At 38.6% G+C, this 21,506-nt stretch overlaps 2 protein-coding genes across 3 annotated transcripts; both read left to right on the top strand.

The window, feature by feature from the left end:
- The first annotated feature begins 4,517 nt into the window (after positions 1-4,517).
- Positions 4,518-8,288, top strand: LOC143887290 (NAD-dependent protein deacetylase HST1-like protein). 2 transcript variants are annotated; one of them, XM_077391399.1, is made up of 5 exons: positions 4,518-4,632; positions 4,748-4,814; positions 5,467-6,089; positions 6,898-7,016; positions 8,039-8,288. In XM_077391399.1, the coding sequence occupies exons 1-5, from the start codon at positions 4,627-4,629 to the stop codon at positions 8,067-8,069; spliced, it is 846 nt and encodes a 281-aa protein (XP_077247514.1). In that variant the 5' UTR covers positions 4,518-4,626; the 3' UTR covers positions 8,070-8,288. The 2 variants fall into 2 exon arrangements, with proteins under 2 accessions (XP_077247514.1, XP_077247515.1); XM_077391400.1 differs by having other exon boundaries at positions 4,546-4,632; positions 6,898-7,030.
- Positions 8,289-15,426: 7,138 nt separating this feature from the next.
- On the top strand, positions 15,427-20,950 carry LOC143888061 (cytochrome b5-like). Its single transcript, XM_077392352.1, has 3 exons — positions 15,427-15,558; positions 20,118-20,184; positions 20,427-20,950. Exons 1-3 carry the CDS (start codon positions 15,451-15,453, stop codon positions 20,672-20,674), a joined length of 423 nt encoding a protein of 140 aa, XP_077248467.1. The 5' UTR covers positions 15,427-15,450; the 3' UTR covers positions 20,675-20,950.
- The last annotated feature ends 556 nt before the right edge of the window (positions 20,951-21,506 follow it).

Below are 21,506 nucleotides of genomic sequence, written 5' to 3'. Positions count from 1 at the left end.
AGAAGTTATATCACCAATCTCATAAAATATGGAAAGAAATCTCCACGGAGGAGCCGCCCCACCTTTCAGCCAACGAATCACATTTAACGAATCCCCTTCAACAATGGTCTGATCCATCAAACTTCTATCAATACGCAAAATGCCAAAATGTGCAGCCCTCACTTTAGCTTCTGAGGCATCATAAACACCTATAGAGCCATAGTATGCTCACACTACTCCCCCGTCTTCGTTGTGACACACCCCTCCCACTCCAGCTAGACCCGGATTGCCAAAGCTCACTCCGTCAAAATTAACCTTAAGCATGTTTTGAGGAGGCGACTCCAACATTTACGAAACAAGAGATCTCCGATCAACACTAAAACAAACCTCCCTCCATCATTCCCAAAGATCAAAAGCCGATACAAACCAGAAGGAAGGAAGGCATGTCACCCAAGATATAACCAAAGTGATAATGTTCAAGTAGAATGAGGGTTCTTAGCTTTTCCCTCAAAGATCCTAGAATTCCTCTCCTTCCAAATAGACCACCATATAGCGAGTAAACAAAAATTCCACAAAGTTTTTCCTTTTTCCTTCCAAGGAACCCCTCCCAAATGATGCAATAGCAACGGAATAAACTTTGGAAAAACCCAACAAATCCCAAATCTCATGAAAATGACTTTGGAAAAACCCAACAAATCCCAAATCTCATGCAAATGAACCGCCAAATGAGCCGAGTAAAAGAACAATGAATAAACAAATGATCCACAGATTCCTCATCTTGCAGGCATAGGGGCAATGATCGATAAGCCACATACCACGGTTTCTCAGAAAACTAATAATTTGTATTCTATCACGACAAACAGCCCAACCAAAGATACAAACTCTAGGTGGGCATTGAAATTTCTATACCTTTGCCGAATATGAAGGATTAGAAGTGGGCAATAAACTCAATAGAAAGATTTGACTGAGAAAGACCCAGAAGGCTGCTCAATCCAAAGCCTTTTATCCTCTCCATTCCTCTTAATATAACATCCCTCAAGAAGGACCCGCAGGCTAGAGGCCAATTCCACCTCCCACTAAAAAAATGATCTTATAAATCTCGGATTCCACACAAGGACAACATCATTACAATCAAAGCAATCGCAAACAAAGGCCTCCATATTAGAAGCCATGCTAAATAATCTCGGGAATCTATATTTAAAGGACACATCCCCCGCGCACCACACATCATGCCAGAATAAAATTCTATCACCCCTATAGACTCTAAATCTAACCTTTAACTTGAAAACAGATAACATTTTTAAGATATCTCTCCAAACCGACAGTCCTTTTTTGGATTCCCATCCACCCTTATCGCACGCACACTTGCTACTAATGACCTTAACCCACCACCGATATGCTCATCCCCAAATCTCCATAACCATCTTTCTACTGGTACGCGCATTCAGGCCATATTTCTTGTGCCAATCAATTTATGCTTTGGTCAAAATACAAACGTGACCGGGTCCATTTTAAATCCATAGTTTCTTCCCTTACTACCCATTTTAAATGCAACCAAATTGAGTGGATCGGATTGTCCCATATCTTCTCTAATTGCAATTTCCCTTAAACTGCCAATAACTATCCAATGAAGTTTAAAATACTAAAGAGGGATCTATGAATTAATTAGCAAATAAAGTGGGCTTTTCTTCTCGAGAAAATAATACTCTACATTATACCCATCTTAAACTAAATTATCCTTTTAGTAAATCTCACTAAAAAAAAATATCTTTGAAAGAAAAGATATTTTTTGTGCCTGATTGTGTGTAACAATGGAAAAATCGTTGGAATGTGAAACTCCTTATAGCCATTCTTGGCTCGGGAGACTATATTTATAAGCTATCCAATAGACTATTACGAAGATGTATAATACAAGGAATGATATTAAATTACATACGTAACTGCTACATTGAGAGATTTGTATATCTCTTATTTTTTACAACACACTTCCATTTTCAGCCTTGACTGTCATTTTGAGAGACGTGCAATACTTGCATATTTCTTTGTTTAAAATCTTGCTACTTACAACTTTGGTTGTTGTTCTGGGAGATGAGCAAATCTTGCAGATTTCTATCTTTAAAACTCCCTCAAGGTGGAGCATGGGAATTTACCATGCCCACCTTTGCGATAATTAGCTCAAAATTCTCTTGCCCAAATCTTTGGTGAAGACGTCAGACAATTGATGTTTTGATGGAATACAGCTTCGTTGTATCAACCTTTTCTCTATCTTCTCTGTGACAAGGCGACAATCAAGTTCAATATGTTTGGTCCGTTCATGAAAAACTAAATTAGTTACAATATAATGTGAAGAACTGCTTGATTGTCACATTATAAGGTGATTGATTGGTGCTGTAAAATACCAAGGTTGTTGAGCAAGTATTGTAGCCACTGAACTTCACAGGTTACCATACCCATGGAACAATATTCCGACTCTATTGAAGAACGGGACACTGTGCTTTGCCTTTTCATTTCAAAGAAATGGTTGATTGGCCTAGCATGATGCAATATCTTGACGTGGACCTCCTAGTCATAGGCCAACTGGCCTAATCTGAGTCACAATAGGCAACCAGTTGTAGAGAGCTAGAGGAGGGTAAGAAGAAGCCTTATCCTATGCTTTTGAGATAACTCTGAAAATACCCTCCAAAAGCTTAAGTTGTTAGATTTGGTGGTACTTAAATCATTTATATTTCAACACAACTCCTCACTTGTGCCCCACTTTTGTGTTGCCCTTGTTTTTTAATATGAAGGAGTTTACCTGTCATGAGGCAAGCATGGATACCATGAGAAACTAGAAAAATCGTTGGCATGTGAAGCACCTCGTGGCCATTCTTAGTTGACCTGGGAGACTGTATTTATAAACAATCCAAAAGCCTATTATGGAAATACATAATATATAGAAGAAGGGGAGTGATAGAGTGGATGGCTCCCATGGAGTCTATCATTCCTCGTACAAGAATGAGATTAAATCACATACACAGCTGCTGTATCAACACACTTCCATCTTCAAACTTGAATGTTGTTTTGAGATTTGTGCAGTATTTGTACCTTTCTATCTTTAAAATCACCTCTATTAAAACGGCTTTGGTTGTTGTTTTGGGAGATGTGCAAAACTCGCACATTTCCATCTTTAGGAAAACACTTCTAAAACGGGATCATGTTTATAAAATACAAAGGTGGTGACATTGACTGATGATTTGGTCATTTTTATATTAATTAATTCTGTGTAGTGATATTCCCACCCACCCCAAACAACAAATCACTTCTAAAACGGGATCATGTTTATAAAATACAAAGATGGTGAAATTGACTGATGATTTGGTCATTTTTATATAAATTAATTTTGCTCAGTGATATTCAACCCCCCACCCCCCCCCCCCCCCCAACAAATATCGTTAGGAAATACTAAGGGGTGGTGGAGCCACTGTTAAACTCCAAAAGGCGTAAAAGCTAACGACATCTGTTGGGGGGGTATCCATCGCGGGGAGGGGAATATCACTACCTTTAATTTTTTACATTTGTGGGGATTCGTGCCCCTTTCTTTGTCTTGTTGTGCACGTGTCATGAGAGGACACTTTCGCCTTTTTATTTACATTTCCCGTTTTGCTAGTAACTCTTTCTTTTTTTCAATTCCCGGTTTTTGGTAATTTGCTAGGGACCGTCTAGAAGGCATTTCACAGCTGGGCTGTTGCATATGAGAGAAGCCACAATCTGAGCCTGTGTGGGCGCTCTCACATGCAACAGCTCAGCCGCTAAATGCCTACTGTGATGGCCCTAGCAAATCCCTTTTGATATTGTGGGTCATAAGTAAACTTTGGAATCTAACCGTTCATTCTGGTGGGCCTCACCATGAATCAGCCATGCCTTTAAACGTCCAATCGTTTAAGATGGAAGCGAATCAAATGTGCCTCGTCAGTAGATTCTCTAAAAAAACGGTTCTTTAATCTCTACAAATCTAAGGGGAAGAAATGTTTTTGGGGTATCTCGATGAATAAACAATCACAAGGTGACAAATTGGGTCAAGTTCCATGCCGAAAAGAGATCTCAATCGCAATTTTATGGCATGCAAAATCAACGGCAGATCTTAAAGGTCCACTAGATCTTAAAGGTCCACTAGATCTTAATGATCCATCTAGATGAGGTCCACTAGATGAACGTTCTAGATTTTCGTTCACTGAAAGATAGGTCCCACCAGTGCAGTTACATTTTTTAAAAATAAAAACATACGGATAGAACGACCAACATGCCCCGATCTATTTTCTCCTAGTGATCGAGTGGACAGGAATTAGACAAGTACCATTCATGGAAGTCAAGAGAAGGGTATATAGAATTTTCGCAGTTTCGATCATTCCACCGAGAGCGAACGTCGCGGCGCGAGAGTAGCGAAAGTAAAGGAGCTGCAAGGGGGCTAGTATAGCCTGTAATGGGCCCACTTCTTTATGACAGGTGTCACAGTATAAGGCATCCAAGAGGAGGTCCTGCTATTATTGGATCTCCTTCTCAACTGCCACCCCCCCTCTTCTCTCTCCTCTCCCCATCACTCTCTCTCTCTCTCTCTCTCACCCACTACCACTTTCTGAATTCTTTCTTTCTCCACTTCAGAGAAAAAAAATGAAGGTGATAGAGATCTCTAGACTATTAAAACTGAAAATATTTTAATTTCTTCCTTTCTCTATGCATTCTTTCAATCTATCTCTCATTAATTAATTGTCATTTTTGTTTCTGCTAACAGATCTTCAATTGGATGCACCGGAAGTTACATCAGAATGTAGATTACTGCATGGTTTCTTGTAAAAAAGGTGCAAATCTCACTCATTATCAGTACCTCTACCAATTTTCTTAAGTGAATGTTCTTCCCTAATCCCTACTTCTTTTGTTATAAAGCCTACTTTATTGAATTGCTGCACCACCACTTCCACAAGAAAAAGAACAAGACGTATAATGTAATTAGGCAACCATGAACTTTGTTTTCATGGAATATTGGCTTACCAAGTGTTGACAGAGGAACAGGGAGAGTGGGAGAAGGAGGAGAGAATTGAGAGGGCATGAGTGAGGAGACTGTGCCAAGTGGCTGAAAAATAAGGAAAACCACTTCTCATCTAGTCATGCCCTCTGAATTGGCTCCCTGTCCCACTACTTGATAAATTAATATTCCATGAAAAAAACTTCCATGGCTGCCAAACATGGCCTTAATTTTAAAAAAGAAAGAAAGAAAAGAAACCCCGGTTCCTGTCCTTAAAACTTCGGCTCCATTTTTTAAATAACGAACTCCACTCTTCATTCCATAAATAGCTAATAAACGCTGTTAAAATTCTAAAACAGCAATCAACAGCCAATTAAAAAAGTGTTTAATTAACAAGAAGAGGAATACCGCCACCTTTTCCCTTTATAGCTTTTAGTAATTAAAATAATTAATTTTTAATACTACATTTTTTTTTTCTCTTTTCGTAGATGTGTTTGCCGAAGATGGAAAGGAAGAAGAGAAAATCACGTGCGATGGAGATACGGAGTCGTTACTGCTCCACGATCACGTGACTCTCGTCAACGTGCTTGACGGTTGGCCGGATGGCATTCTAAAAATCGGCACGTTTGGTCTCGATTTCTTCCAGCCGCAGGAAGAATATTCCGTCCAAGGAGAGGAATATTCCGTCCAGATAGAAGATGAAGAGGAAGAATTGAATCCGTTAGCTGTTGAAGCCATTAATCAGGAACTGGAAAAAATATTCGCTTCGAGTCACGATGGGGGCCACGTCACGGAGAATGAGATTTCTAAGCCCTGTCCCACACCAACCAACATATCTGATAATCTCACCCGTCGATTAACCCAGATTCATGAATCTAACGACTACATGGAGAAAAAGAAGGGAAAGAGAACAACGCTTGCCGATCTGTTCTTAGCTGACGTGGCTGCCGGTGCCGGAGTTTCCATTGCCGAGAATTATAAATCCGGCGGAACCGCACCGGAATCGGATAAAAAACCGGCGTTCCGTACTAAAAAGCACGTGACCTCCCTCGCAAAAAAGCTTGTGCCTTGGAAGGGAGAGGATTCCCCTCCATCCAGAAAACTACACCGAGTAAATCCTCTCTCTCTCTCTCTCTCTTCCTTTTTTTTTTTTTTTTAGAGTTTTTATATGGTGTAAGCCCTTATAGTCCCTTATTTTTCAAAAAGTACTGTAGGGACAATATCATAGGATGATCCAAACCGTCCATGTGATGGAACACTACGTAGATAGGTTGTTCCCCAAAAATCATCTCCATAGGATGATCCTAGCCCTCCGATCTTTAGAAGTTTCCATAATATCCAGGAATTCCTGTATAGATCGGAGGATTGAGATCATCCTATGGAAATGATGTTTTGGGTACACCCTATTTATTTACATTGTAGGCTTGTAGCCCATCATATGGACGGTTTGGATCATCCTATGATGTTGTCCATATAGTACTTTTTTTAAAAAATAAAGGATTATAAGGGCTTACACCATATAAAATCTCTCTTCTTTTTTTTTTTAATTTACCTTTTTTTCTCTAATTTTTTTTCTCTCGTTTCTATGCCATTTTAGTCCGAAGTTCATGAATCGCGTAATTCGCCGTGAAATGTGCTTCTGGCTTAGGCTTTAGGAGGCCGCTGATATTATTTTGCCCTAGATTGAAAGAGACTTGTGTACCTGTGTTCTTACTTTTAATTAATTAAATTATCTTGTTTTAATCAGGTTTAGGGATTCTCATTAAGGACTTAATACTAGATTGAAACAGACTTGCATTCTTAATTACTTTTAATTAATTAACTTATCTTGTTTTGATCATGTTTAGGGATTCTCATCACGGACATAATAGTATTATATTGTTCTTTTTATCTACTGAATTTTTATTTACATTGAGCAGCTGATAAGGAGGATCTTAAAGAGGAAGATCCATCCAGAGTTCGGACATGAGATTCATGGTGGAGTGAGTCCCATCGATCCCTCGAAGATCCCACTCGTCATTGGCAAGCCAGGGTTTGAGTATAATTCCAGCGGTACCAAATTTGGAAATTAATCTGTTTCCTCTTCTTCTCATTATTATTAGGGAAATGATTTAACACAAATATGTTTTGATACATGACGCTCATGTTTCTTGTCTTTTATTTTGATAGAGCACTTACGTGACAATTAAATTCTAAAAGACTAGATATATGATCGCATGTATAAAAGCATAGTTGTGCTGAAATTATTTCCCTATTATTATTAGGTAAATGATATCAGCCTCCAATGCTTTGATATAGAAGCGCAAGTTTCTTGTCTTTTAGTATTTAAAGGGCTTGTGAGAGCACCCGGGGAACTGTAATAACCTTTTTGAGAGCCTTTTAAATACTAAAAGACAAGAAACTTGAGCGTGAATATAATCTAAGCTATAGCTGAAAAACACATGTGCCCCATATTTTTTGGGGATCCAAAGCATTCATATGGAAGGCCCTTCCATGGATAGGGTATGTACCAAAAATCAGCCCTATAAGATCATCCTAACCCTGCCATCTGTTGAGGGAAAAAAATGGGCAGAAACATGGACGTAGACACATTGTTTGTCCATTTTCCACTCCACCTTTGATTGGGTTAGGATGATCCTCTAGGGCTGATTTTTGGTACACATCCTATCCATGGAAGGACCTTCCAAATGAATGCTTTGGATCCCCCAAAAAATGTGGGGCCACATGTGTTTTTGAGCTATAGCTAGCTTAGGAACACTTTCCTCTTATTATTATTATTATTATTATTATTATTAAAGTTATTACTATTAGAAAATGACATTTTCACCCCCTTTTCCAGCATTTCCGGCCTCTTCTGCTTGTTTTTATCCTATGAATAATTGAATTTCCTCTCCCTTTAGTTTGCTTTTCAGGAAAGGACGAACAAAAGTGGATGAAAATGATTGCAAAAGGGCCTGGAAATATTATTTATCTTAATATTGTTATCAGTATTTTCTATTATCTCTGTCATCATCAACAATGATCTATTCTAATACTGGGTCTACTATGTTTTTTTTGTAGATGCTGCATTGGAGTTGTGAATTTCATGTGATGAAAACCCTGTTGCAATGGATGCTTTAAAATGAGAGGACCTTAGCCATTTAGTTTTCATGTGAATGTAATGTGTGTTGTTTTCTACTGTTTCCTAATCTTTTATGATGATTGATCCATTCAGATCGAGACTTTGATGAGAAATATTTTGGAATGTTTACATTGGATTTTAGTGCGTGTAAGAGATTTGAAAGAAATACCAAAATCCGAAATTTGAATACCCAATCTCTTGAAGACACGTACGTAGGAAGTTGTTTAAGGTGTCAGTCTCTAACAGAGTTTACGTATATTTGTCTTTCATAATCCCACTCGCTTATGTTTAATACACAGGATAGTGAAACCGGTTTGACACTTAAAAGTGGCTTTTGTATCCTTGATTGGGAAAAGAAAAAACAAAAGGAGATTATTGTTAAACAGACCATTTGATCATGAAGAAAATTGGTCTTTGGTTTGGCAGGGTGACTTGACATTGTTCGTTACACGGGAAACATACTAAGAATTTTGGGTCTAGTATAAACGTACTATACATTGAATTAGACAGACCGGATTATTTGTGACAATTAATTTTGAGCCCCATATAGGGACATCCCATATGTAACATAGATTAATACTACAAAAATCATCTGTTTAGCCTTTTCTTGGAGGGTTGCCCCCCTTGGATTAAGATGTAACGAAACAAAGAGAAGGTGTTTTAGTTTATATAAGAGAAGAGAAAGTAGAGTGAATAGACCTTTGGACATAAAAGCAAGTTATAAAAGCGTACTTCATCCTTTCTAAACCTGAGCATATCATATCTCCATCCAGAACCTGTTAAGATCAGACGTAGAATAAAATTTGAAGGAGGAGGGGAGGGCACTAACCCAAGATGTTGTACAGAATGTAATCTGTGTAAATGACTATAGGGCCTTTAGTGATGCCTTGCACAAACTCAGCTTATCTATTCTATTTTAATCTGCTTCTCAGTGCTTTCTGGGAATTGTAATAACCTTTTACATCTGTCTACATAGTAAAAGACAAATGATCTAGTGCAATTATCAAAACATGGAAGTGCAAACAACAACGGTGAAAAATATGATCGTAAGCATTGGATTGTACCACATAGCTATTGGGTCCGGCAAGGCTTCTCATCCTCTACAGAGAAATCGGGTGTAAATGGATTGATGAGATTGTCTGGAGCGACTCCGTGTAGCTCGTGGTGAAGGGATAGAAACGGGCTTTGCGGGGTCATATTGCCAAACACCCTTTATGGGTTTAGAATTGCATTTTAGTCTGTTAGGGCCCAGTAAACTTTGGTGTCAACTATTGTGTATTATTCTAATCATATGATCATTAACATGAAAATAGGTGGTTGAAACTTGAAACAAAATAACTTTTAATTTTCATTTAAACCCCCCCCCCCCAAAAAAAACCCTTTCTTAATTTGATTTGATGTCAGAAAGCGTTAAAGTTGCCCCCAAAAGCGTTAAAGTTGCCCCCTGCCTTAATTTGATTTGATGTCAAAAAGCGTTAAAGTTGCTCACAATCACATTAAAAGTGGGGCACATAATCCTATTTTAGTTGTTGGGGTGGGGGGGGGAGGGGGGAGGGGATCATCTCCCTTCATTCAAATGCCAAAATTCCTTCCATTAGGACAATGATAGTAGCCACCCCCAGCTTTCCTACCAAAAAAAAATGATTGTCACCATCCTTCACTCATTTTAAATAGCATTTACTTTCCTTAAATTAAGTATCATATCAAAATAAAAAAAATCAATAGGGAACTTGTTTAGAAACCTTCATCTAGAGAAATAACTCAAATGAAACAAATTATCTTGTTTGACTCGACTCATAAAAAAAACCCAATCAAAGCAACCATATCCTACGATTCCTTTTTCAACGATCATCTGTTCTGTACACAAGAAATCGTACCCACCTCCGGTAGAAGTGACTATTCTTTCTAAGGCCTTATTTTTGTAGATTTTGAGAGTCCAAAACTAATTTTTTGACCCAAATTTACATTTAATTTTGAGCCAATAATCAGTTTTGTTTTGGACTCGCAATCAGTTCTCCAAATCCCAAACTAACAGGGTCTGAAACTTAATAAAAAGAACTGCCATCAGAATTAACACAAACCTAACCAAACCCAACAAACTTATTTAATAAAAAAGCATTATGTGATGTTCATACTCCATTCTTTGAAAAGAAATTTCTTATAGTCAGTTACTCTCGCCCTTGACCATGTTGTTGAAACTTTATTTTTAGATTTTTTTTTTTAAAGTTTATAAAATAATGCATACATGAACATGAATATTCAAATTAGTTAAAAAAACAGAAACAGGACACACCCGCCCCCACCCACGCACCCAGCCCCCCGGCGAGAATTCACCGGTTGAAGTCTCTCTTCATTACTTTTGGAAGGTAAACTCTACGAATTTTTCAATATGATGGCTCTCGAAAAACTCCTCTCCTTTAGCCATTGGTTGTTTTGGATTTTGAGAAACGATTGTGACTCCAGAACAGATTATTAGACTCAAATTTACATTTAATTTTGAGTATAAAAATCAGTTCTGGACTGACAATCGGTTCTCAAGATCCAAAACAGACAAGCTCTAGCTTTAGTATGGGTTCCGGTTGCAACTCTTCAGTTTGTTAGCTGTTGTTAGCTGGGAATCACATTCCCCATGACCTCCTTTTAATTAAATAATTACTAAAATTTTATTAATTATGATTTCTGCAAGAGGAGAGAGATAGACACATGGGGAGTCGATTTATCAATTTGGGGAGTCGATTTATCACTGCCCTTTCTGCAATTATATATCTCCATCAAAATAATATAATTAATCTGCAATATCTACAGAATTAGGACTGTGTCCTTCATACAGGAAATTACCAGAATACCATTTTCCTTCAAAAATATCAATTCCCTGCAATAAAGGCAATGCTGAATCCAATTGCGTGATTAGGATTTCAACTTAAGCAACTCCAGACCTAACATTCCTTTCAGGATTTTACGGAGGACTACATGATCAAAGGCTCGCATAAATGTCCGGTTCTAGGTCGCAACCCTCCCCGGTTTTAAAACGTGCCTACACAGGGAAAGAAGGGGTCTACATATATAGCCCAGGAACTTACTCTCCCTTTCCAATGTGGGATTCTACAATAATAATAGCCGCTTGTAGCATAACTTGCGTCTGGCCGTCTTGGTTCTATCCGTCATGACCCTAGCATTCTCACATGGCATCCTACTACCACTTTTCGTTGTTAAAATGTTAAGCAAAGGGCGATGATAAATTCGCACCCTTTGCGCACCCATTTAAAGGAGAGTATGTGGCAGACTAACACTTTTTAACATCGATTCACAATAAAGGGGTGCGAATTATCCTAAGGCCCTGTTTGGTTGCAAAAAATGTGGAAGATGCCTGGGTATTTTGTGGAATATGAAACCCCGGAAGCCGTTTGGTTGCCAAATTTGAGCTCATTCTCCATTTCACTACCAAACATCAAGGAAACATCGTGATTGTATTTTTTCCAATGTGGCGCTTATCTGGCAGGCTTGTTCCCTCATTTAATCTTCCAATGGAAAAACTCCATTTTGGTGGTTTTTTGCAAGAAGATGAGTAGAATATGTCATGTCTTGTATAAGGGATTTGCTAGCGTCCACCGCAAAAGGGTTTTCGCGGTTGGTCTGTCGCACGTCAGACCAGCCACCTCGTGAGTGGAGACAATTCACGAGGTGGTCTGTCTCCACTCACGAGGTGGCTGGTCTGACGTACGACAGACCAGCCGCGAAAACCCTTTTGCGGTGGACGCTAGCAATTCCCCTTGTATAATCATTACCTTTCTCTGTCTTTCTCTCTCTTCCCTTTCACTCTCTTCCACTCCCTTTTTTACAATGGCACCCCTACACTTTCCACATGCCTTCTATGCGCAACCAAACACTATTGCCGTCCTTTCCCTTTGACTACGGTTGTTTCCCTAGACAACTCTACACATCTTCCATGCTTGTCACCCCCTTTTGACTTCTTCTTCCACTACTATCCTTGGCGACCAAATAGGGCGCCCTGCTCGTTTGGTTGCTAGCAAAACATAGATTCCATTGGAATTTTGTGAAAAAAGGGAGGAGACAAGGGAGGGGATAAGCATTTATTAGATAAGAGTGTCATTATGAGTGGAGAGAGAGAGAGGGGGAATAGGGAGAGAGAGGAGAAAAGTACGGAATGTGGGCTGATGTTTGGAGTAATTACGAATTTCGGGCACCTTTTAAAACAAGAACAAAAAATGGGCTAATCTTCAAAATCGGGTTGAAAAAAGACCATGATAGCCTTCTCACATCGACAGAAACGTCATTCAACTTCCTTTTTCATTACTGCCTATTAAATTGGCACGCTTCACGAGGCTTCTTTTGGTTCGTTTGAATGCATAATTGAACCGAAAAACCTGGGGTTCGTTTCTATCTTGGCCGTCGGAAATAACTAGAGACGGGTGGATGCTTGACACGTGTTGAAATTTTTTTTGGAACGCTGATAACCCAAAGTCAATCATTATCTTTTCTCACTTCTGTTTTGGCTTAGCGCGGTAACGTTATTGAATACGTCTCTTTTGGCTTTTGGTTCGCTTCTATCTTTTCACTTCTCTTTTGGTCCTCATTTCTGTTTCGGTTTATAATGGTGACGTTATTGAATACGCCTTTTTTGGCTTAGAAGGGCGACGTTATTGAATATTTTATTATTTCTCATGTCCCTTTTGGCTGAGACGCCGCCAGATTCAGGAGTACATCACCGGAATATTAAGGGGTACGCCAACGGAAATAGAGTGTACGCCGGCAAAAAGTGTAAATAATGGGGTAAGCAGGCGTAAATAATGAGGACCAAAAGAGAAGGGAGAAGATTCTAAGCCAAAAGAGAAATAATGGGTACGCTGGCGTAAATAATGGGGTATGCCGGCGGAAATAGGGTGTACACCGGCGAAATTCATGGGTACACCGGCGTAAATAATGAAGACCAACAGAGAAGGGAAAAGATTCTAAGCGAAAAGAGAAATAATGGGTAAGACGGCGAAAAGTGTAAATAATGGGGTAAGACAGTGGAAATAATGAGGACCAAAAGATAAGGGAAAAGATTCTAAGCTAAAAGAGAAATAATGGGTACACCGGCGTAAATAATGGGGTATACCGACGTAATTAATGGAGACCAACAGAGAAGGAAAAAGATTCTAAGCCAAAAGAGAAATAATGGGTACGCCGGCGGAAAGCGTAAATAAGGGGGTAAGCCGGCGTAATTAATGAGGACCAAAAGAAAAGAAAAAAGATTCTAAGTGAAAAGATAAATATAGGTACGCCGGCGTAAATAACGGAGTACGTCGGCGGAATTCATGGAGACCGGCAGATAAGGGAAAAGATTATAAGCCAAAAAGAGAAATAATGGGTACGCCGGCGGAAATAATGAGGTACGCCGGCAGAAAACGTAAATAATGGGGTGAGATGGTGTAAATAATGAGGACCAAAAGTGAAGGGAAAAGATTCTAAGCCAAAAGAGAAATAATGGGTACGCCGGTGTAAATAATGGGGATCAACAGAGAAGGAAAAATATTCTAAGCCAAAAGAGATGCATTCAATAATGTTATCTTTCTAAGCCCAAAGAGAAGTGAGAAAAGATAACGCTGCTCACTAAAGTATTCAATAATGTTAGCGTTCCAAAAAGTTTAAGTTTTCCAACACGTGTCAAGCATTCATCCATCTCTAGTTATTTCCGACGGCCAAGATAGAAACGAACCCAAGGTTCTTTCGGTTCAAATACCCATTCAAACGAACCAAAAGAATCCTCGTGAATCGTGCCAATTTAATAGGCAGTAATGAAAAAGGAGGACTCTCTTGATGTCAGAAGGGTATCAGGGGTTTTTGACCACCTGATTTTGAAGATTAGCGTGTGTTTCGTTCTTGTTTTAGAAGATGCCCCTAATCCGTAATTTTCCCAAACATCAATCCCACTCCGTACTGTTCTCGAGATTGAGATAAAGCACAATTCCGTAGAAAAGTAGCTTGAGTAGGATTTGTTGGTACACAGGTGGAGCTTATTCTTCGGCCTCAAGCCCTTTCACATCTTTTCACATCATAAAACTTCTTCCTTTCCACATCTGTTCACACATGACAAAACGGTTGTGACGTGGGATCATTGCTTTTGCGTGGAACCTCCATCTTTTCTAGTCACTTAATCAGCTTTTAAAGTTTGTTACAACTCACAAACTTACAGTTTGGATAATGCTCAGTAGTCTAAATAAAGTGAAGGAAGATGATAAATTCAAGTGAAGGGAGATGATAAATTCGCACCCCTGTTAGATAATTCACACCATTTTTAACCTGACACATTTCACTTGTCCAGGGGTGTGAATTATCCAATAGGGGGTGCGAATTTATCATCACCCAAAGTAAATAAATGAGAAGCCTGCCATTATTGAAACAAGGGAGTGATAATGGAGCGAAATCATGTGTCACATGTTCGGTGGGCCCGAGTGTAGAATTTGGAGCTTTTTTTTTTTTTTTTTAAGTATGACGGACCAACATAAAGATTCACTTCATTTTCCTCCCCGGGACACCCCCTTAGTTTATTTTTGGGTAGAACTAGAAGGGGTGGCCCAGGCCACAAAAGGAAGATATCTTTGCTCATATAAAAATCAAGCAATGCTTCTGCTATGATCGAAATAGGAGGGCTTTGAATCTCGAAGGGCAATGATATTTTCACTCCCCCTCCGGTACGCATTCGCTCCCCTTGTTAAGCTTTTTGACGTCAAATCACGTTAACAGTGGAGCGAATGCGTACTGAAGGGGGAGTGAAAATATCCTTGCCCTTGAAAAAAATGTATTAAAATTTGAAAAAGACTCCAATGGGCGTGTCACGTGTGTGAGACGGGTTCAAGATTCCGTGGTCTTGCCCACTATCTTACAACCTCCTAAATTACATAAGTAGCCTCGTTTTTAGCATCTGTTTGGATGGAAGTAAAATAATATTTGGAAATCCCTAAAATAAATAAATAAATAATATTCGGAATTTTTTTTTCCATGAAAAATAAATTTTTAAGTGTTTGGTAAACTCATTACTCATCTTCTATAGAAATATATTTTTTTCTAAAATAAAAAATTTCCTTATTTGTACAAAATATTATTTTTTAACAATTTTTTTTTTCTAATGCAGAGGGTATTTTAGTACTTTCAAATTTTGTAATGTAAAATACCTAACATGGAGGCTTTTGATTGTTAGCAATAAAACCGGCGGTTGCCATAAACCAGTGATCTGAGCAGAAGAAGAATTGCTTATTCTCTATCAGTCATCATTCTGGTAACGATTTTTCTTTTCTTTTATTCGTTAATTCTAGTATTGATTTCAATTTGATTTTGATTTTGATTTGTGATGGTTGTGGTGAGAGCAGAGATGGGTTCCGATTCCAAGATCCATTTATTTGAGGAGGTCGCGAAGCACAACAAAACCAAAGATTGCTGGATTATAATATCTGGAAAGGTCCGTTTTCGATCCATTTCTAAGTCATCCATGTACTATTTTTCATCTGTTGCTTTTGAATCTTTCTGAATATTCTTTTTTTCTCTGTTTGGGATAAATAGTCTACGGTGGGGCCCTTTGAGATTGGTGATCGGTGATGAGTGTTTATGATTCTATGATGGGATGGCAGAGGAATTTCTTTTTCATAACTAGAAATCCATAAGGGCCCGTTTGGATGCCTCATAGATCTGGCAGCTCATGTTGAGGGAAGGGGGTACTTCCTACTGGAGGGGAGAGGTTGAGGAGCAAAGAGGGTGATGGAAAGTGCCAGATCTATGGATTTCCAATTACTTATTTCCACATCATATTTCGAAATCTGATTTTTTTCACTGTCAGTCGCTGATTTGGAAATCCAAGGATTTGATCCTGATCCAAATCACAACACAAAATGGGCTGCAAATGTGAGAAATCCAAATCCAAATCCTCTTGGCATCCAAATGGGCCCTAAGATTTTTTATTTTTTATTTTTTTTTCTCTGGGAGGGTTAGGGTTTGATAAAAGATGGTCGCAAGTAAGAGCTCCTATTGATTTCTTTAGCCCAATAAAACTTTCCAGAGGTTGGTGTGATTGAGTATATGAAATAAGATCGGAAGTTTACTTTTCATTTGGTATTTCTCCTCTTTTGGTTGTTTAGTTGGTGATATACAAAACCACTGGTTCTATTTCATTCTTGAAGTGGGTCCCACTTGGCCCTTTTAAGTGGGATGTGTTTTCTCTCTATACATAGGGTTATTATATGAAAGAGAGTATTTGAACAAGAAGCAAAAATGTAGAGAGGAGAGGAGAAAAGGCTTGGGCAAGGCAAGAGGGTTTTCTCTTGGGAGCCCTAGGAGGGCTTTTGTGATGGAGCAAAAGCAAGTTTCTTCTTCTTGAGGTGGAAGCTAGGGCAAGGCAACATGGGTTTTCTATTGGGGGCTCTAGTGTGGTGAAGCAAAAGCAAGGTTCATCTACTCAAGGTTGAGAAGGTTTAGGGCAAAAGATGGGTGTTCTCTTGGGCTCTTGGAAGGCCCTTTTTTTTTTTTGGTGAAGCAAAAATGGGTTTTCCTCTTCTTGTTTATCAAGGTGTATTCTTCTTCTTCCATTCTTCTACTCCATAGAGTTTTCTTCTTTGCAAAAGAGGCATTGTATTGGAGGGTTTTCCAAAGGGGTTTTCCTCATACTCGGTGTAGAGATTTGAGGGTTAACTTTGTGGTTGTATAGAAGGTTGGAGAGAAGGGTTTTATTGGTGGATTGTACCGGTGGAGGTAACATTGTACTATTTTGGTTATAAATAGTGGATTAAGTGTTGCCTTGTCCGTGGAGTAGCCCATTGTGGTGAACCACGTATATTCTTGTCTTCTTCTGGTTGCTTGTGATTTGCTCCCTTGTGGTTATGGTTTGTTGGCATATATTTTCTCCATCTTGTAGTGCAAGATCTTGGGAATTTCCGTGTGTTCGCCGGTGGTAGATTGGCGGATGTTATTGGTGGTGGGTTTTGGCCGCTAACATTGGTGATTGTCCACGCCTTTAGATATTAATGAAAAGTACTTGTTCTCTTTTGTTACCTAGGTATGGGTTCAAGTGTTAAAAGCGATCTGCAATTTCTTTCCAATATTTGATAGGCCGATCTCCTAGTATGAGCAATTCTTTAGAAGAGTAACTAATTGAAATAATCCAAAAATGCATGAATGTTTTTTTTATACTAACTAGTAGAGTATAACAGTGTCATTTAGCTCTAACATCCATCCATATTTATATATATTTAAGGTTGGCTCATCAGCTGCTTATCATGATAAGTAAAAAGCAAACATTCTCTGGTAAGAAAGTAAAAGATACATTATACACTACAAAATTGTCATTGGGAGATATCTTTTCTTTGTTTTTTTTTTTTTTTTGAATGGTGTCATTGTAAGCTTTCTTGTCTCCAGAAATTAAAAGCAAAATTGGACCAGCAAAGAATTATTCGAAACCATATAACCAGAAAGGTTGTGATTGTTATTAGTGATGTGACGAAATGAAGGTATCCATTTTAGACCAGGTAAAGGGTGTGTAAGGTGACTTGGAAGTGCCAATATCCAATATGCGCTAGACATAAAAAACTGTAGTAGTGTTATGGTCCAACTTTATTGATCTCTTCCTTGGTTTGGGAATCTATGTCCTTTACCACTGCAATTCAAAAACATTACTCTGCTATCCCCTGGTTAAATTTGAAAGGGGAAGATCCAATGTTTACCAACTTAACTGAAAACTTGTTTTGCCTTTGTGTTGTGTATGTTACTTATAAGGCAGAGTCATTGCTCTACTTCTTCCTTCAATTATATTTTGAAACGAATAATTATTTACTTGCTGCCTATGCTTGTCTTTTAACCCTAAACTCCTTGACATGGTGTCACTGTTGCTTTCACTCATATTTGAAAAATTAAAAGTTTATGAAATCCACCGACATAAGATCATTGCTATTGTATTTGGAGATTGTTGTTCCTCTCCATTCATATTCTTGTTTCAGTTGTTCTCTTCCATCACGTCTTTGTCTCCATAATGAACCTGAACCTCTTGTAAAATCAGATCTAAAGATATCGTGTAGGAGAGAGAAAGGGAGGAAATAGATGAATACAACCACATGTGGGGAGAGAATGATTTCACTTAAATTAAAAAATAAGAGTACATTGGGATGTTCGACGTGGGATACCCTAACCCAGGTTATCTGTAGTAAATCTTCTCCTTTTCTTCTTCAAATCTACAACCCTTGCAATTTGTTCCTGTTTGTTCTTGATTTCCTTCAATTAGAACTATGTTGTCATCTTCTTAGATACTTCCTCATTCATTTGATCTCGTCCCATTGAACAAATAGTCCGACTCATATGAAACTCTAGGTTCCTCTCTAGACACTAGACAATCATGATAGCCAAAATCCAACATGATCCAACAGTTAGATAATTCCTTGTGATTAGGTCCAGTCTTACGCTTTGTTGTTGTTACACCATAGGGTGTGTTATTAGCCATTGAATTGCAACGGTCTTGGATAATGGATATTATATAAGCTAATCCCTTTTTTTGCCCTCTGCCACTGTAGCCCAAGAAATTGATTTTTGGAATCAGATTATTGCTCTCTCCTCTCCTTTCATCCCCTGCATTCATTTGATCATCACTGCATCATCGTATCTTCTCCGCATTTGGTTTTTCAGTTGCTTTATGCAGAATTGATAAAAGCACCCAGATCAGAGGTTTATTTATCTGCACTGTCAAATTGGTATTAGATTCCAATTGGTGTTTTCTCACCACATATCCAAATTTCTTGAAGATCCAACAGTCGGATCATTCCCAATCTCATGGGGCAACTGCAAACTTTAGCATCCCTTTTCTAATCCGATAATTTCTTTCTTGCCTCCAATTGGATCTTTTGAACTGGATTCTATCTAGTTGATTTAACAAGGACACTTGTTAAATCAATTACAAATTAGTGATCTAATTGAGAATTCCATCAGAACCTGATGTAAATGGCTGCACTGATTTGTAAAAAAAAAAAAACTCAACAAATGACACCAGATCTGCATCCTTGGAACTTTCCACTAAATTCTTCTATTGAATTGAAGCTTAGCTCAGATGAGGTGACGCCGGACTGCTCAATTACAACAACAAACCTTGCTTGCAACAAGGTGTAATGAACAGAGGCAAAGAGAAAGGCAAAAGATCTTGCCAGCAACTCATTCACTCCATGAAAATGTAATAGAATTTTTGTTTCAAAGAACAGAATTCCCTACCCTTCAAAACAACCAGATCTAGATTCAAATTCAAATGCCAAACTAAAATGAAAATGAGTATAGAAGGCTTTATATAGGGAGCCTTTTACAACAGAAACACAATATAACTGTCTTAAGTTTGCACGTGATTCTCACATGCTCACTTGTTGGTTCATTTGTCACTCAAGCCTTGCTTATGCACTTCTCCAAGCCGTTGGGTCAGCCTAGGATAGCCCAGCTCCTTCGGATGATAAATGACTATCTCTCGGATCTAAGCTTCTTCGGGGGATGCACTGCCTCAGGGACCCTCCCTTTGATTATGGGAGAGTTAAGTTTCCTAGTTGGTCTAGGGTTAGGTCTAGGATAGGATTCCTAGGTGGTTCCTACTTTGATTAGAAGAGAGAGAGACTTAACTTTAGCATTGAATACCTTGGAAGTGAGTGAGAAAAAACACACGACCAATTGTGGAGGTGAGAGAAAAAAGTGTTTCTTCTTGGGAATTTCTTGGGTGGTGAGAAATTGACGGGGTTTTATCTTTGTTTTGTTGTACAAGATATGAAAATGGTTACAGTTTGTGGGTTTTTGGCGAATCTCGTTGTAATTTTTGTTTATCTTTTTTCTCATAGTAAAAGATCATGTTCTCACCCGTAGACGTAGGCATCTTTGTCGAACCAAGTATGCATATATCTCGTGCTTGTGTATCTTTGCTTATATATATTATCTCTCACGATCGATTGGATTTTGCCCGGATTTCTCAACATCAACCATTATTGATTAATAGTTCATGAATTATAATCTCAGGTGTATGATGTAACCCCCTTTATGGATGAGCATCCCGGAGGCGACGAGGTTTTGCTAGCAGTAACTGGTAAAGATTTTAATCATAGATTATTCTTTTTTGAATGGCTTTAATCATAGATTTCTAAAAACCTATTTGTTGGCATTCTCCTTGATATTATTTTTGCTTCACCTAGGGTTCCTTTTGTTGTTTGAAAAGAAATTAAGTAAGACACCAAACAACAGAAAGCTTGACCTGGGTTTTGTTATCAACTGAGCCATCATTTGAGCCATTAATTTCATACGTCTCATTTTTCATCTTATATTTTGCAGGAAAAGATGCAACAGATGACTTTGAAGATGTTGGCCATAGCACTTCTGCAAGAGAAATGATGGCAGACTACTGCATCGGCGAAATTGAGGCTTCAACTATTCCCACAAAACGTACCTACATTCCTCCCCAAACAGTGTCTCACAATCCTGAAAGTAACGATTTTGCGATAAAGATTTTACAGTTTCTTGTACCCCTCCTGATTTTGGGCCTAGCATTTGCTGTTCGACACTGGACCAAAACAGACTAGATGAAGCAATGGGCACACCATGTTCTTCTTTCCCATTAGGAAGTCCATGGCAGCTTTCTGCAATAGTAGCTTAGATGCTTTGAAAGAGGTCAGGTGCCAGAGAACCATTTCTTCATATCTGTGAAAGTGTTAGTAACTCCCCATATTTCATAAACTTCCCTGTATTGTTGTTTTGTCTGATGAGTAAAACTTTAGTCTGGTTTGTGGTCTTTTAGGTTTTCTTGTTTCAAGGCAGAGATATTTGTAATGTCTGAATGAAAATAAGCATTTGGGGCAGAGATGTTTGTAATATCTGAATGGAACTGATCATTTGGGGGCAGACAAGGTACGAAGGTGTTGTTTTTGTAGAGGCAGGCCCTGTTTGTTTTGGATTACGAGAACAGATTGCGAGTCCAAAACTGATTATTAGACTCACAATTGGTTCTCATAATCCAACACAAACAGGGCCTCAGTTGCTGCAATGTCCATTTGGCAATGGGACGTGGATCATGTGGGTTGCAAGATGATGTTCCACTGGATAAACAGTTCTGATTGCACACACGTCCCAGATCGGTAGGGGATTGATCCAAACAGTGATCATTTGCATAGCTGAACTCCTTATAATCAGAAAGGGTTTCCTTTTCCACCCTCAAACATGCTTGGTCAGTTGGTCTTGACTCTTGACACAGGATAGCAAATAGCCTTGGCAATATTTTATAAATCACTTAAATGAGCATCCCTCTCATTTCTACAAGACATTAATATCCGTAAAAATGAATGGTCTGGATAGGGGCATTAATTTTCAGGACAATAATCAGTTTTGGACTCACAATTGATTCTCAAAATCCAAAAT

Source organism: Tasmannia lanceolata, unplaced genomic scaffold, assembly GCF_043159265.1.
Source record: "Tasmannia lanceolata isolate RefF3 unplaced genomic scaffold, GAP_Taslan_0.1 ptg000012l, whole genome shotgun sequence".
In the NCBI taxonomy this organism is placed as follows: domain Eukaryota; kingdom Viridiplantae; phylum Streptophyta; class Magnoliopsida; order Canellales; family Winteraceae; genus Tasmannia; species Tasmannia lanceolata.
This window is presented reverse-complemented; position numbering and strand designations above follow the sequence as displayed.